The 15254-nt window shown below is 42.4% G+C and overlaps 1 protein-coding gene across 3 annotated transcripts in view; it reads left to right on the forward strand.

Moving 5' to 3' along the window:
* unc5cb (unc-5 netrin receptor Cb) overlaps positions 1-15254 on the forward strand; it is a 111552-nt gene that overhangs the window by 15385 nt on the left and 80913 nt on the right. For 2 of the 3 annotated variants that reach the window (XM_061294028.1, XM_061294029.1), the window contains exons 5-7: positions 2843-2913; positions 9793-9886; positions 14276-14476. In XM_061294028.1, coding sequence (XP_061150012.1) covers positions 14353-14476 — 124 coding nt within the window. In that variant the 5' untranslated portion in view covers positions 2843-2913; positions 9793-9886; positions 14276-14352. Of the gene's footprint in view, positions 1-2842; positions 2914-9792; positions 9887-14275; positions 14477-15254 lie in introns of those variants that run through there. The other variant, XM_061294030.1, reaches the window with a different exon arrangement.

Raw genomic sequence — 15254 nt, forward strand, 5'->3', positions numbered from 1 at the left:
AGTCAAGAGAAATTAATATGAATCTTGCGTTGATCAAGTACAATCTTGGCGGGTGTTCTAAAATAAAAAAAGTTCATAGGTCGTTAGAAATCATTTTCATTTTGACATTCCTTCATTTGTGCATTTTTACTATTGTTGACATTGTCAGAATGGTAGCACATGAAATGACCTTGATTTTTATGATTAATGACAAACACAGACAAGGATATTATGAGTGCTTATCATGTCATTAATGGATGTGTTCATGAATCATAAGACACGTGCTTAAATTAGCCCTCATTAGTTATTCCAAGATTAGAAGAGAACGATTTTTTTTTGTGGGGGGGGGGGGCAGTGATTAATAAAATGGTGTATGTGCCTTTGGTGCATGACAGGTTGGCTAAAATGTACGTTTCTGCCATTTTTTTGGTTTGATTTAATGTAACCACAAGTCAATAAAAATTCATGTTTATAAACTACGTACTCACATTTAATGGCATGTTAAAGATATTTATACATATCAGTAAATTGAAGTACTTTCAACAGATGGGCTATAAAAGACGTTGTAAAAATACCACGCATGCTATAAACGTTTCACAGTTGTGTTTCTTAACCTCCTGTGTTTGTTTTGCGATTGCGTCACACGTCTCTTGAAACGGAAAAATAATAAATAACTCAAATAAAATATAAAAACAAATATTTTTTTGAATATATAATAAACTATTAAAAATAATGATTTAAATTAAATCATAAACCTAAATATTCAGTTAGGATGGTAAAATTATTTGGCAAGTTTAAAAGTTGGCTGCGTCCAAATCAAGCAAGCAAACGAGGCTTAGTTTTTTGAACAAAAGCGAGCGCAGGGTGACCGACTCGCGCTGGCCCGGCTCGGCTCGCCGGCTGGCGTTTCCCGGGAGCGGGCGGCGCCGAGGAAGCGGCAGACTGGAGCTGCACACTCGAGTGCGTCCGCCTGCTGAGCGCAGCTGACGCCGGCCGGCCGCTGCGAAATCGAGACAAATGGCAGTTGTACCGTTCCGGCGAGGTGAGTGAGGCCTCCTCCCGATAAAGCCGCCTGTCCTGGCGACGCCTCTCACCTGTCCCTCAAGCGCACGCGGGCAGCTTTGCCGGTCTCCTGGCAACGGCGACCTGGCGAATACGCTTCGTCGCACAAAGACAAAAGGATGCCTCAAAGAAAACTCAGCAGGACATATCTGGCTGTCCGCAACCGGGCATCAAAACATTTATACTTTTTCAGGTATTTGAGTATATATGACCAAAGGGATAGCTGTACTTTTAGTTTTTTTGTCAAAGTACTACTTTTAGGACATCCCGTTTTGCATTGTGTTACCACGCAACAAAAACAACAATTTATCGTGCAGCCAACGGCTGTGACCGAGCACATGTTCCGAGCTCGTGTATTGATCGTATCCTTTGACCCGGAGTGTGGCTTCCATGGGGTCTTTTAACTGCGCCGCCCCTCTGGAGCGGATTACGGGACAGCAGGCCTAACAGCTTGGGCTGGTGCTATCCTGCCGGGCTGCCATGCTTGCCTTCAGCGCTGCAGATGCCGCCTCACTGGCGGGCGCTGGGAATGAGCTGTGGGGGCCTTGTACAACCCGAGATTGGACTGCTCTCATCTCTATAGGCCGAAAATAAATTCAGCGTAAATTGTTGAGTCTTTGAAGATCGGAAAGTGGTTTGGCGGCAAGTGATGTAATGCAGGTAGCACTTGATTGAACTGTTTTAATGACATTTCTGATTAAGGGCTATATAAAGAAACTCAACTTGACTTGGCCGCTGATCCAGGATCATCATACGACGCTGTTTTGAGTATAACGGATTATCCAACAAAAAGCAAACAAATCTGACAACCCTCCTTTGATACTTTCCCATGGGAGTCTGCTAAAGATGCCTTTGCTGTGAAGGTCACCTTGAGGGTTTTTGTTTTTCCTTTTACCTGCATTTTTGTAGCCAGCATGAAATCCATCAACTGGCACCGCCATGGTAATGGACTCATTTTTTTCCCTCTCCGGTTGTTGGGAGGCTCACGAGGGACACCGGTGTGGTTCTGTGAATTATTGACCCTGTGCCAGAGGGGAAGGTAGAGGTCAGTCACCAATGACAAAAAGGACACCCCCGAGCCTTAGACCTGAGATGTGGATTTGCTTGCAATCAAAGGGGACATGCTAATCATTAAAACCCTTTAACAACCCGACCGATCAATCAGTAGAACACATTAAGAAATGCCTTTAGAGCAAATGCCAGCTCAACCGTTCGTTGGAATGTGTTTCTGAAGGAATGTTTTATTACACAAGTGAAGTCCGTAGGTCACAACTCTTCAATAAGTCGCATTGAAATTGTTCTTCCCAGAGGATAAAAAATATATCTGTGTTGTATTGTGATTTTCAGAAAATACTCAAATAAGATACAGAATACCTATCAACTTGAATACAGCTATCAAATATTTTTACTTTGTTAGTTCCCACTACCGAAAATGGACGATTTGGCCGACAACCGGACTGCTAAGAGATGAATTAACCGCTCAGTATTTTTGGCCGGTAGTGATGGTCACCATTATTCTCTTTTTGCAAAATCCCCTGAGCACTTGTATTTATCTTAGCTGCCATTTTCTCTTGCCAAGCGGCGTGGCTTCACATTTTTAACCACATTACACAACATTTTGGCAACACGGTCCGAGATAATCTTTGTCTCTTTCATGCTATGCTGTTGTGGAGCAGTTGAACATGGACAGAAAAGCAAAATTGGCAGCCGCTCGTCTATTTTCACAGACCAGGAAGATGCTATTAATATTTTGTGCATATGAGCGACTGAGTTTTGTTTGTTTGTTTTTTCATTTGCCCAGGGGGTGCGTCAAACACGAGGGTTCTGAGCTCCAGGACCGGAATGGCCAAAGAAGGACAGCTTGAAGAATCGGTAAATAAATATATTTTTGTCCGGCTATCTCTATCGCTCTCAACCTTTCTAACTCTCTAACACCTATCAACTTAATTTGATTTAATCAACAATCAAATCTAATCTAGCTACCCAATTTAATCTAACTATGTAATTTCATCTAAAATAAGTACAAAATCCCTTCAAAGTTATTTTCTAACCATGCATCCACTCTCAGGTACTGTGTGCAAAATATGGGCCATAACTGCTTCGGTTTCCATGGTAACAACACTCTCGAATGCCCACAAGCGAGTGACAAATGCGTCCAATATGCTTCGGTGTCTCGAATGTGTAAACAGAGTCGGTTGACTCTGTGCTTCTATGATTTGATCGATGATCAATAGTTTTAGTAGTCCTTCCATGTACAATATTTTATGCCAGCCGTTGTAATAGAAATATCAGTAAGAAAGACTCAGATTGATTCAATCGTAATGTCTTTGGTCCACCTAATGAGAGATTCAAACCCAAAACTTCAGAACTGTACGAGCCAGATGGGCTAACCACTACCCCACTGAAATCAAAATCCACATTATTATTTGTATGGCCAGCAAGAGTCATCAAATCAACCCACCGGTCTCTTGATAATCCGACGGGCAGACAGATGATTACTTAGAAGTTACATTCCGATTGTTTTGGGCTGACAAATCGCCTTATCTCTCTCAAAGCAGCTCCCTTCTGACCTTTTCCCGTCGGCGAGAGAGTCGACCCGATAGCTCCTTTTGAGGGACAGCACCTAAAATTTAACGACGCTAATGATTTCACACAGAGTTATTTACGGCTTCTCTCCACGCAGAACCTGCGAAAACTGTCTGGAGATTTTTTTTCTTTTTTTTGGGGCATGCTCGCAGGTGTTAATAAGCTCGAGAGCCAAATAATGAGGTGCTCCTCCTTGTTCATGTACTGTGTTCTGCGCCTTCTGCTGCACTTCCCTTGCTGTGATGTTACATAGACCCACTCCCCCAAAAAATCTTGTTCTAAGTCTTACAAGAGGAGTTCAAGCGTTCACCACCCACATGTCCCAAAACATCTGTCTAACCTGTTGGAATCATCCAGATTTTTGCATAAAGAGGATAAAGAATATATGCCCACGAATATTTCCGATTATTGCGTCGATCTGGTAGTGTTAGTCTCAATTTGTGTTCAAATATCCGTTGCGTGAAGGATTCTAAAATCGTGACTTTCTATGCTCAACATCAGCATGTCAATGGTGTTACCCATTATATGTTAGCATGAAGCTAGTGCGCTAGTGTTTGATTGTATTTAAATACACAATGTATCTTCGTTTTATGTTTTGTTGGACAGTAAACTTCAACTATTAGCTTGAAGCCTTTTTAGGAAGAATGATTCCACGTTAAGTCAGGTCACGTTTGTCATTTTGTAGGAAATTGTACTCAATTCAATTGAAAACCGCTGCTTGATTTGAACCCACCGTGACGATTAAAGCCCAAGAAGTAGAAGCTTAAAGCCAAATTGCAAAGTTTCTCAAAGTGAAACCTATTAAGTTTTTATCTTCTTTGCACACTTCAGAGAAATGTCATCTCATCGCGCATCTTGTTTTTTTTCTCACTCGTAATTACACTTTATCTTCCCCAAGTAAACACGGAAGCGCATAGTTGTTGTTTCTGAAATGACCAGCCATGCGCTATCTGCAGTCTCCTGCTAAGCCGCATTAGCTTAGCGCGGACCTCACACTGCGACATCTCTGAGGTTCTCCGCCACATTGGGCTCAAAAAGTCCTGATAACGATGAAGCATTAGACGCTGAGCTCGCACAGATGAAGCTGGCGTGCTGTAAAATTGGCCCGGTCGGGAGGGATGCGGCTTTATTATAACAATTGGCCACCAAAAAAAATAAAAAAAGGAAAAAATCCGATTAGGGGGATTTTGACCCCGCCGCTGTCTTGGTTGCGCTCCCGGATGAGGTTTGTGGAGCCATCCAAAGGTCCAGCGCTCCTTGGAATGCAACGAGAGGAACGAAGCCTTCCGAGTGGATGAAAGTGCTTGAAAAGTTCACCAGGACGTGACATAAATTCTTTTCATAGTTTACTGTACACATGCAACAGCCAGAACAATTTTGGACAAAAGTGTATTTGCTCTCCTCCAGCCACATCTATAGTCGTCGTGCAAGTTTTATCCCGGCAGCCCGGAACTGCAACGTCGAGTATTTACACCAACATATTTTACCAGTGCATTATGTTTTATGCGAGACGTACTTGATAACTTATTAGCTTAATTCCAAAAAACAAGGAAAAAAAATGTGAAATTTACATCACAATTTATTATCAAATTTATCTTTTCTAAAGTTACAAAGTGGGCTGAAGCTTTTAAAGCTTTTATGTTAATGTATAATTATATCCGCGCATAACTAAAGTGAGTACACTGTGTGTGTGTCGTCAATTTGTATTTGTTTTTAGCATTGATTTTCTTTTTTTTTTTCCCGCCCCCTCCCTCACCCACTTTTTCATCTATTAAAGAGATTTACAGTGCGGTAAATGATTTTATAGAGCTTTGGTGGGCAGCGCGATGCAATGCATCATCGGACGTCTGTTAAGCACTTTGCATGGATTCATACACTGTACACTCAGCCCGGGTAAATTATTCCAAATAGTTGCGCGTGGAAAAGTCGCCGCGCTGGTGATGGACTGCCTCCGGAGCCGACGCGTCCTTGAACGCGACATGATTTGTGGCGCGGTCTTCTGGCCTTATATCATATTATATCGACTTTTTTTGACAGCGCCACAGTTAAACGGCATCATGCTTTACACATCACAGATCAGACAAGGACTCGCTAGAGCAAAAGTTTCGTCACAAATCGCTGCCGTGAGCTTGTTTGGCTAGTCCTCAAATAATGTTATCTGTGTAGTATTAATTGTCAATAATTGATTATTTTGAAGTAGTCTTTTATTATGGATTTGAAAAAGTCTAGACACCCCTTTTGGGTCAAAATTCCAACAGGTTAGTTGAAAACACAAAAGTTATTCATAACCATCTTATCGCTGGAAAGATTTGCACACAAAAAAAGAATTTGGAAAAACTTGAGAGATTAAAACACCTGGGAACTGTTTTAAAGTGGGGAGAAAAAAAAAACGGTCCCATATAAGAAATACTATCCCATCCCTAATAAAAATCCGAGTGAGTTAAAACATCGCAACTTTGTCCTCATTTCCTCTAGCGGCTGGCGTTGATGCTTTCTGCAATGTCACCTTCACAAAACCGTTTCATCATACCTTAACCAATCTGAATGCGTGTGAAAGTACGATAAAGTTCCCCGGCACTGATGTGAAGAAGGATAAGACTCCATCAGATTGTCATTATTTTGCCTCCACTGTCAATTTCCTCGGGAATATTCCAAGTCCGTCCTCTTTAAATCTACTTCGTCCTCGTCAGTTTGTGGCTTGAAGATGGAGCGCGGCGCCGCACGTGGGTCGGGACGATGATTGTCATCGCGTTGAGGGGAGGTGCCGCTTGCTGCTCTTGTTGCTGGTTCAGCTGATCTGAAGGATAGCAAAAAGACAAGCGGGTTCTTCTTGAATAAAATATATAATATAATATAATATAATATAATATAATATAATATAATATAATATAATATAATATAATATAATATAATATAATATAATATAATATAATATAATATAATATAATATAATATAATATAATATAATATAATATAATAAAACAATCAAATAAAATAAAAATTCCACATGTTCGCATCAGCCCGGTTCCGTGTGTTGACCAATGGGCTCCCTCAGCCAGTCGTGTCTTGTCCAGTTGCTCGTTGTCTCATCAGTTAGCTTTCATTTGGTTCTCAGTTTTCCATTTTCAGTCTGTGTTTTGCAGCCACATAAATTCAACTGTGAGACAAACACCGATGAGAAATGGCCTAAAATTTCAGTCAACAGCCAGGGCAACTTGTTTACTGTCTTTAGCTTGCGGTGCCATTCATTTTCAGTGTTTCCCCTTCAAACCCATTCTGGCACATTTGGGACTGATGAGGTGTTTCCCCTCTTTCAACGCAGCCCTGCCGGCAGTCCATAAATTAGCATGCCGACGTGCTGTTCACTTTAGGATATTATGCAGAGAAGCAGCGACGGGCTGACTGGAGCAACATTACGGTGATTAATGCCGCGTTTAGCCCCTCATACAAGAAAAGTCCCCAAACTACCGCTTGTCCTTCCGCTAATGCAGCAGACACTTTGACCTAAATGCGACTCGTCTAAGTAACTTTCACTCATTTCGGCTTCAAAGCGTTTTGTGGTTAATATTTCTGGAAAGGTGCGTGTTCAGAATAGCTTGAACATCTCCATAAAATGCTGCTGGCAGGCAAAGCATTTATTTAGTATACATTTTCTAACGCTTTTACATCCAGTGTAATTCCACTATTGACCACTTGATGGCGGTACATTTAGTTTGAGGTGGATTAAATTTGAAAGAGGGAGTACTACTGTATTTCCACACAGTCTATATTTTGTTGATGTCGTGCCTTTTGGAGTTCATTTATTGTGTATTTCTACCTCATTTTGGATTGCATACTGATATTTGTGTAAAAATCAGCATTCATACTGTAAGAAATTGTGAACGCTTGGTGGTGGTGGTCACCATTAATTATTATTGACATAGATCGATTGAGAACCAATCCCTGCATCTGTCTCAGTTAAATGGGTTAAAAAAAACATTTATTTAATGAAATCAGATGAACCTCGTGATTAAATGATTTCTACCTCTCGTTGACCAATTAGCTCCACGACATAATCCGTCTCGTCATCCGGTCTAATACACCAGGCGACAAATACGGGCAGCACAAATTTGAGAATAAATAAAGCAAGCTGCTCCTCTCTCATCTCAATATCCTGTCGGGTCGGACTGCCAAGAAGCAAGAACGCACAATGCGCCATCTGCTCCGATCCACTCGCATCAATATGGACTCACTCAGAAAGGAAGCAATGCTGTCATAAAAGAAAGACGGGGAAAGGAAATGCAGCAAACTTGGAGTTCATGGCAACGATACAATTACAAAATAAAAATAAACTGCAATTTACGTCGATTGAAATGAAATTTGGTCGGCAAATAAGTTTAACCCGAGCTAGCTCCGATCCCTAAAATTATCGACTTAAGTTCGACTCGATTCAAGTCAAGCGACTGGAGTCTCCCGCCTCCGCACGCCGGGATGTAATACGCTACGATGAAGGCGACGGTAACATCGCTAACCCCCGAGGACTTAACATCAAAGCTACAGGAAACATGGCTAATCTCCCTCGTCTTCCTCCCCAGTGGGCTACTTAGAGCACAATGAGGGAGAATGCTTGTGCCTGGCGGAAGGATAAACACACTGTATGCGCACAACACACAAATCAGGATCGGCACACTTGCGTTTACAGCACTTTTTCGACAACAAACCATGTACAGTAGCTGCGTGAAAGACATCATCAAAACGATAATATGCTCGTTTGCCAACTACCTGATGCGTCAACATTTTTTATTGAGGCATTGCATAGACAGCAAAGCACTAACTGGGAGATAGACCAGGATATTACACAAAAAGGGACTGTGAATTTTCTTTTCTTCTCCAAAATGCGACGTGGCATAGCGGGTGGCTAACTTCTGCCACGTCGACTGTAACGAGAGAAGAAGAATACAGCGCATTTGTTATTTTGTCTTTCCACATGCCACGCATCAGCGCACCAAGACTCAACGGGGCTTAACGGCCTTCCTCCTCTGACACAAACCTATAATTAAACTTAAGAAAGCATTTTGGCCGATAATAAGTGCGGTTTTGAATTCGCCACCCCTGTGTTGGGGGTTGGAAGAGAACCTTATCTATGTGACCCTGAGGCCTGTGGGTACTGCGCTATATAATGCTGTAAAATGCTCCGGTAACGCCCTTCTTCCCTCCCAGCCCACTGGCGAAGGTTGAGACCCTTCTGTTTCAGAAGGGAAAGCAAGCCGGGGGGTGGTGGGGAAGATTAGGTTACTGCACTTAAGTGTTGCGCTAATGTCAATGAAACTGAGACGCACGCTGTTTGCATTGTAGCAACAAGATGGCAACAGGACGGGGTGTGGGAACTGAAGCTAGGTCTTCGTTCCTGCTGTTTTTTGCAACGAAACAAGGGAGGTTTGTCTGGAAGGATTTAGGGGAAAGGAAAGCATGCACAGTGGGGCCTTAAGAGTTGAATTCCTACCCTGACCACACTTGAAAGTCAAAACACTTTAATGGCAAATCGTCTTTCTCCATTGAAATGAATGGACATGCCGTTAATCCGTTCCAGTGGCCATCAATATTACGCAAGAAGTTGATATCACTTGTCTTTCAGCAGTTTCGTTTGGCTGATTTTAATTTCACAGAACGTAATTCTCGTTGTTTTATGTTTAGCTCGTCAGTAAACGTCGTCCGGGCGCCGTCGGTTTTGCATTTTTTAGAAGGTGCCTTTTGGGATTAAATGCAGCACTTCCAGACAGAAGTGCTATGATACAGAAAATGAGAGGAACCGCTCCGCATTTCAGGACAACCGTAGGCTACCGAGTGATATTAACTCATCTCCTCCCTTCAGTGATAACATTTTCATGCTACAAAATGAACACAAAAAAAGAGGTTCATCGAAAGGGGAGAGGAGCCTTTATCATGCCCCCGCCCCCACGCCACCAAACCTTATTGTAGCTGGTGTAACCTGCAGCAGAATCCGAGCAGGGGTCCGGGGATCTCATCCACCCCCTTGTCCCCCTCTTCCCTGTTTTTACGCCCTGGGTGTTGTCTGTGCCCCCCGACCACAGCCCGTCGCAGCGGGGGTCCGGCGGGAAACTCTGGAGGGCTGCAATCTGGTGCCAAAAATGTAATTAAAAGCTGCTCTTTTGTTTTCTTCATCAGGCCAGAGTTGAACGCACCACCGCTGGTTGCTCTCCAACAAGGACGATCGATGACTGCTGCAGTCAGAACTGGCCGAAGAGAACACTAAAACCAGGTATTTTCAATCTTTGTACGTAATTAGAAGTTGTAAGCAAAGTTGAATTTTAATATTTGTGTCAAAATACTGAAAGTTAATCGCCGTTCAACGGAATTCGTTTTCAAACAATAAATCATTCCCGGGAGGCCTTTACCCGAAACACTGCTGACTTTGTGGCACGCATTCCATCCTTCTTGTGTTATTACACAAATACTAGAATCGGATCAATTTGACTGCGCCACCAAAACAAAGTGTACTGTATCCAGTTTTATGCCATCATCACAATTTTCTGTCATCATTGGTATGTGGTGGCTGCTGCTGCTGCTGCTGCTGTTGTTGTTAAAAGCAGAAATGCCACAATATGGAAATATGAAAACACTCATTGACCGGGCTTATTTATCGAAGCATTAGAGGATTCTTAAGTGCTTTCCGAGCATGCTCGTGTGTGCGTGCGTGAGGATGCGTGTCGACTTTCATTTTTTCCCCCTGCTTGGTTTGCATATCGTTCCCCTCCAGCAGCTTCTTTTTAATGAGACAAGCAGGTCATTCCCCGAAAAGGATGCTTGCCATGCATCTGGCTGCACATGAGCGGACTTACAGTACATTGTTTTTAGCGCTTTTTGGGCTACACACACACATTTGGCAGCAATGGTTGAGAAAGTCACTTTACATGCGGCCTTTTTGGAAGGCACGATTGACACTCTGGTACAGTTTTTCCCCTTTCCAACATGGCCTGAATGGACATTAAAACCAAATTGGCCACTTGGCCCCGCCGTGTAAATCCCGCACTCCCCAAACGGTGCAGCTGGGTGAGTGACACATTAGCGCTGACCCGTGCCGAGTAATGGCACCAGATTGCAGTTTGACACGCGGCGACCCCGCCCTCGTCCGCAAGAACCCCACAGGACGCTCGCTGGGAAATGTCTTTACTGCTTATTGGAATTTCTTTGATGAGCTCGGGTTTCGGGTTACGGGAGAACACGATCCCTCCCGTTCGACCGCGACGACTTGAAGCCAGGAGAGGAGGTTTCATATTCTCCTTTCTTGATGGAATAATGCATCTTTTAGCCTGGAGGAGTTTTCCTGTGTGGGGAAATCAAGGTTGGAACGTAAAAAAAAAAAAAAGTCAAACAGATTCCTGAGCTGCCATTAGAGCGTGTTTACAGTAGCTTTTAGGAAGGCGTAGCTTCCACCCTCAGGCCTTCATAAATCACTGTTGACTTGGACATCAGTGGCAGTCATCGCAAACACAAGCCGGCCGTGTCATGTCACACGCACCTGGACAAAGAACGGCCGGTTTGATGCTCCCGCACAAAACATAAAAGCTCTTAAACGTTTTTTTTTTTACCTCATCGAGAAGGAATTTGGACTTTTTGCCCAAGCCTGGTAAAGAATCCCCAAGTTCAAGGGAATACAAGCCTCTTGTCATTGTTTGAAATACACTAATCCGAATTTACCTAGTTGCATTTTTTTTCCCTCTTCCCTAAGAAACCTCCCTTCAATAAATAGATAGATAAATAAATAAAGCCACGATTGACCAGCATGGCTTGACAGCTTGATTGAGCTTTATAACAAAGAGGCAAAAAAAAAAAATGCACAAAAGATATACTTTAAGTAGGAAGTCTGCTGCTTCCCTAACAACACCCAAACAATGCTCTGGCAGCCATCTGGCTCGTTGTCGCTCCCATTTTGCCAAGACGCCAGTTGTTGGATGGCTTTACCCAAAAAGCCCGTTTCATGCTGCAAACGACATTTCAATCTTTATATCGTACACAACCACAACACAAAAGAGGGTCGGCATGCACACCTTAATTATTTAAACAATAAAGGGATCGTGCTCCAGATGAACCTTTAGCATGTTATATTTTCACAGATTATTACATTGCACAATATGATAGACGTCTCTTCATTGATCCCTTTCTTGCTCCTCTGAAAGCATCAATACGTTTTAAACCATTTAAGCTATACGGTCTTAACGAGCGCAACCCCTAATGGCTCCGCGATGCGACGCGTACGTCATAAAAGTTAACAAACTGCGACTCGGTGAATCCGTGAAAGGAAGCCATTCTTCTTTGATGAACCATTTTGGCTGCGTGAAGAACACCATTGTTGGTAAACACGCAGTTGACTTTTAATTAAAAAAAAAAAAAAAAAAAGCACATGACGGCTTATGAGCGACACGGCTTTTGTGCTCCGCGCAATATAAAACATGTCAAGAGGATACTTTATATAATTAGTTGAGATTTGAAAGTGCATAGCATGCACAGCATTCGATTCCCCCCCCCCCCCCCCCCAAGCTAAAGTTGCGCCTCCTCCTCTTTTCCGTCCTTGACACACTTAAGCAAGGTGAATACGCCGACCTCGTCAGCTGGTGCCGAGGGCATCCCAGAAGAGGCCTCGCGAACCCCCGCAACATCTATCTCCAACTCCCCCGTGCCGCTCTGTGGCCCCATTCAAAAGCTTTCGGGCGTCCCTTAGACGATTCTCTCACACCCAGTGATAAATGTCTGTTTACTTGGGAGGGGCCAAACCTGCTCCTGGGATGTCAGGTCCAGGGACCGAAGGAAAGCAGGGTGGCCGAGGACGCTTCCTGTCGAGATATACACCGCATTGACTGTGTGATATTTGTGATAAACGTGTTATTGGAGGCTAAATTGTAATCTCAGCTATTTGCAAGGGGTTTGGATCGAATTGGGAAAAAACGCTAATCATTGACGCCCACCTCTCATACTCACTTGACTGATATGGATTTTTGAGGCAGATGTCGATTCCAATATTAGGATTTTCCGATAACTAATTATGCACTCAGTGGATTAGCGTGTGGAATGCATTTGTATCACTTTAACATACTCGCTTGACGCCCGTCAATATACAGTACTGTGTCAGTAATATGATTTATTTTTATATTTTTTTAAAAGATTGAAAACCCTCTCCTCCTCGTTCATCTGATGTTAACATATCGGACATGAGGATCAGGAAAAATCTTTGTAGTCATACCGGTATTGTGCGTATTGATAAAGCAGTGGTGCTGTCCATGGTGCTGATTCAGGTGCAGATTCACACAAACATTCTGTGAAGAGAATGTAAATGGATTTAGTTTTATTACTTCCATGGGAAGGAATAAAACCAGTTTAGGCTAATTTACAATGAATTTGAAATGAAATAAAATTACAATACAATGTAACCGATTCGATTAAAGTACATGTCAATGAAGCACATACATAACTTAAGTAAAACAATGAAAATGAATTGAAAATGAAAATAAGAAAACATGAAAACTTAACTAAAAAATTTCATACACAATTTATTGTTTTATATTGCATATTTTACGCCTCACTGAGTGGTTAATATAAAATAAGATAAACCAAAAATAATATAAAACAATGAATTATTAATAAAGAAAGAGTTTTAAAAAATATTATAAACTGAATAAAATAAACTCAAAATGCAATTAAAGTCAACAATTAAACATACATTAAAATAACATGTAACCAATGTGCAATTTCTGTTGCAAACAGAAACAAAATGGAATTGTCTGCACGACAGCCTTGTGTTGTGGCCTTCAGCTTTCATTGCCTTTGGAGTGTGGCTGTCTCATGTTTTTTGGGCACTGCTCAGGCATCAGCTTGGGGCTTTTAACCAGTCTGCCCGAGGCTTGTGATTACAGCATTTCATAGCGGCTTGATACATTACATTAGCCCCTTTTACGCAACCATTGCACAACGCAATGCAGTTCATCACCGAGCCACCTTAATGAATGCTGCAACATTGAGCATATTAAACTCCACGGTGAGGTGACAAACATTTGATATGATGCTTCTAAAAGGGGGGGGGGGTCTCTGCATGCCACACAGGATACTTTGGAGAAAAACTGGCAACGAGCATGAGCATTTGGCTCGTGTGTGACCTGTTTCTGTTTGCCGCTGTCATTTGATGTTGCTGTAATCACAAAAAAATCAAAAGGGAGAGAGAGAGAGGGAAAATCCCAGTGGAGGATTAATAAAGCGCTGCAACTATTACTACACAACAAGAGCTTACGTCGACTGCTTGTCGTTGTAATTCTATAGCCTATAGTGCTGCGCTGTGTTCCTCCTCTCAAGATTGCGATTGTGATTTAATATGCAGTTGTTTTTTTCCCCAAAGTCCTTTTCCCATATATTTTTGAAGAAACACAAGCATTAAACATGTCTGTATTACAAGAAAAGTATCAGTTTTGCTTTTCTGAGCCATCAATTACTAGCATAGCATAACTTAGCATAACATTGAATAGCATAGCTTAGCATTGAATAACATAGCATAGAATAACATAGAATAGTATAGCAATCAATAATAATTAAATAAGTGTATTTTTAAATATTTAAATTTTAATATGAATATTTTGTATGTTTTTTTTTTTTTTGTCTTCAGGAAAACTAATGTGGTGATCACCACCAGCGGAGGGCCAATGCCCAAGCACCCTCTTATTGACCTTCCTCACTGTTTTGATGACGATCCCAAATTTTTGGGACGAGCTAGCGGTCTGTGACTCGAGGATAAGGCGAGGGTCTCCGCCATTGTCATCCGAACGACGAGGTTTAGCCTCATGTCGCTTCTCTCGCTCCATTTCAGGTAAGCATAATCCAGCATTGCCGACATGTTTTGAAAGCCGTTTCCAATTTTTAGAACTTCGATGTACTCTCCTTCCTGTGAAATATTTAAACCCTCGCTGAGCCTGGTTCTTTAAAACAAGATAATGAATAAATGACGGGCTTCTCATGTCGGCCGCTTGTTTAACGTTCATTAACATTTGAGTTGTGGAGGGGCCCGGGTAGCAGCTGTGTTTATTATTCTTGCAACCATTCTGGAGGCCTCAACATGCGTGAAACCTCACAAATTTTGCCACGTGCTGGAAAAATATATACACCAGATCAAATAGTGACCCACCTCCAAAAAAAAAAAAAAACTCCAGCAAAGCGACAATGCTAAATCCAACGGGATAGCCTACATATGTCACAATTAGATTGCGCAATTGTCTCGGAGGTAAAAACTGTGACATAAAACAAGTTAAAAAAATCTGTCTATAGTGTGTGTTTGCGTGCACGCGTGTTTTACAGGAAGTCTCGGCCTTGATGGACAGGCAAATCGATATTTTGACTTTGGCCACAGTTTTTTTTCTCCCCCTTTTTCCCCTCCACTCTCCTCCCGCAGGCGTCGCGGCGGTAATGGAAGAGGACTGTAAATAAGTGGAAGGTTCTTGACAAATGAATCCATTAACATTTGCCTGTGTCGCCTGGTGAGCAGATTTGCTGTTTTATGGAGCAGTGGGGGGAAGAAAAAAAGGAGCCAGTAAATCTGAGGGTGCTGTAAGGGCGAGGCGCTGAGAGCACGCCGGGGAACACATCTCCCA

Source organism: Syngnathus typhle, linkage group LG12 (genome assembly GCF_033458585.1).
Source record: "Syngnathus typhle isolate RoL2023-S1 ecotype Sweden linkage group LG12, RoL_Styp_1.0, whole genome shotgun sequence".
In the NCBI taxonomy this organism is placed as follows: domain Eukaryota; kingdom Metazoa; phylum Chordata; class Actinopteri; order Syngnathiformes; family Syngnathidae; genus Syngnathus; species Syngnathus typhle.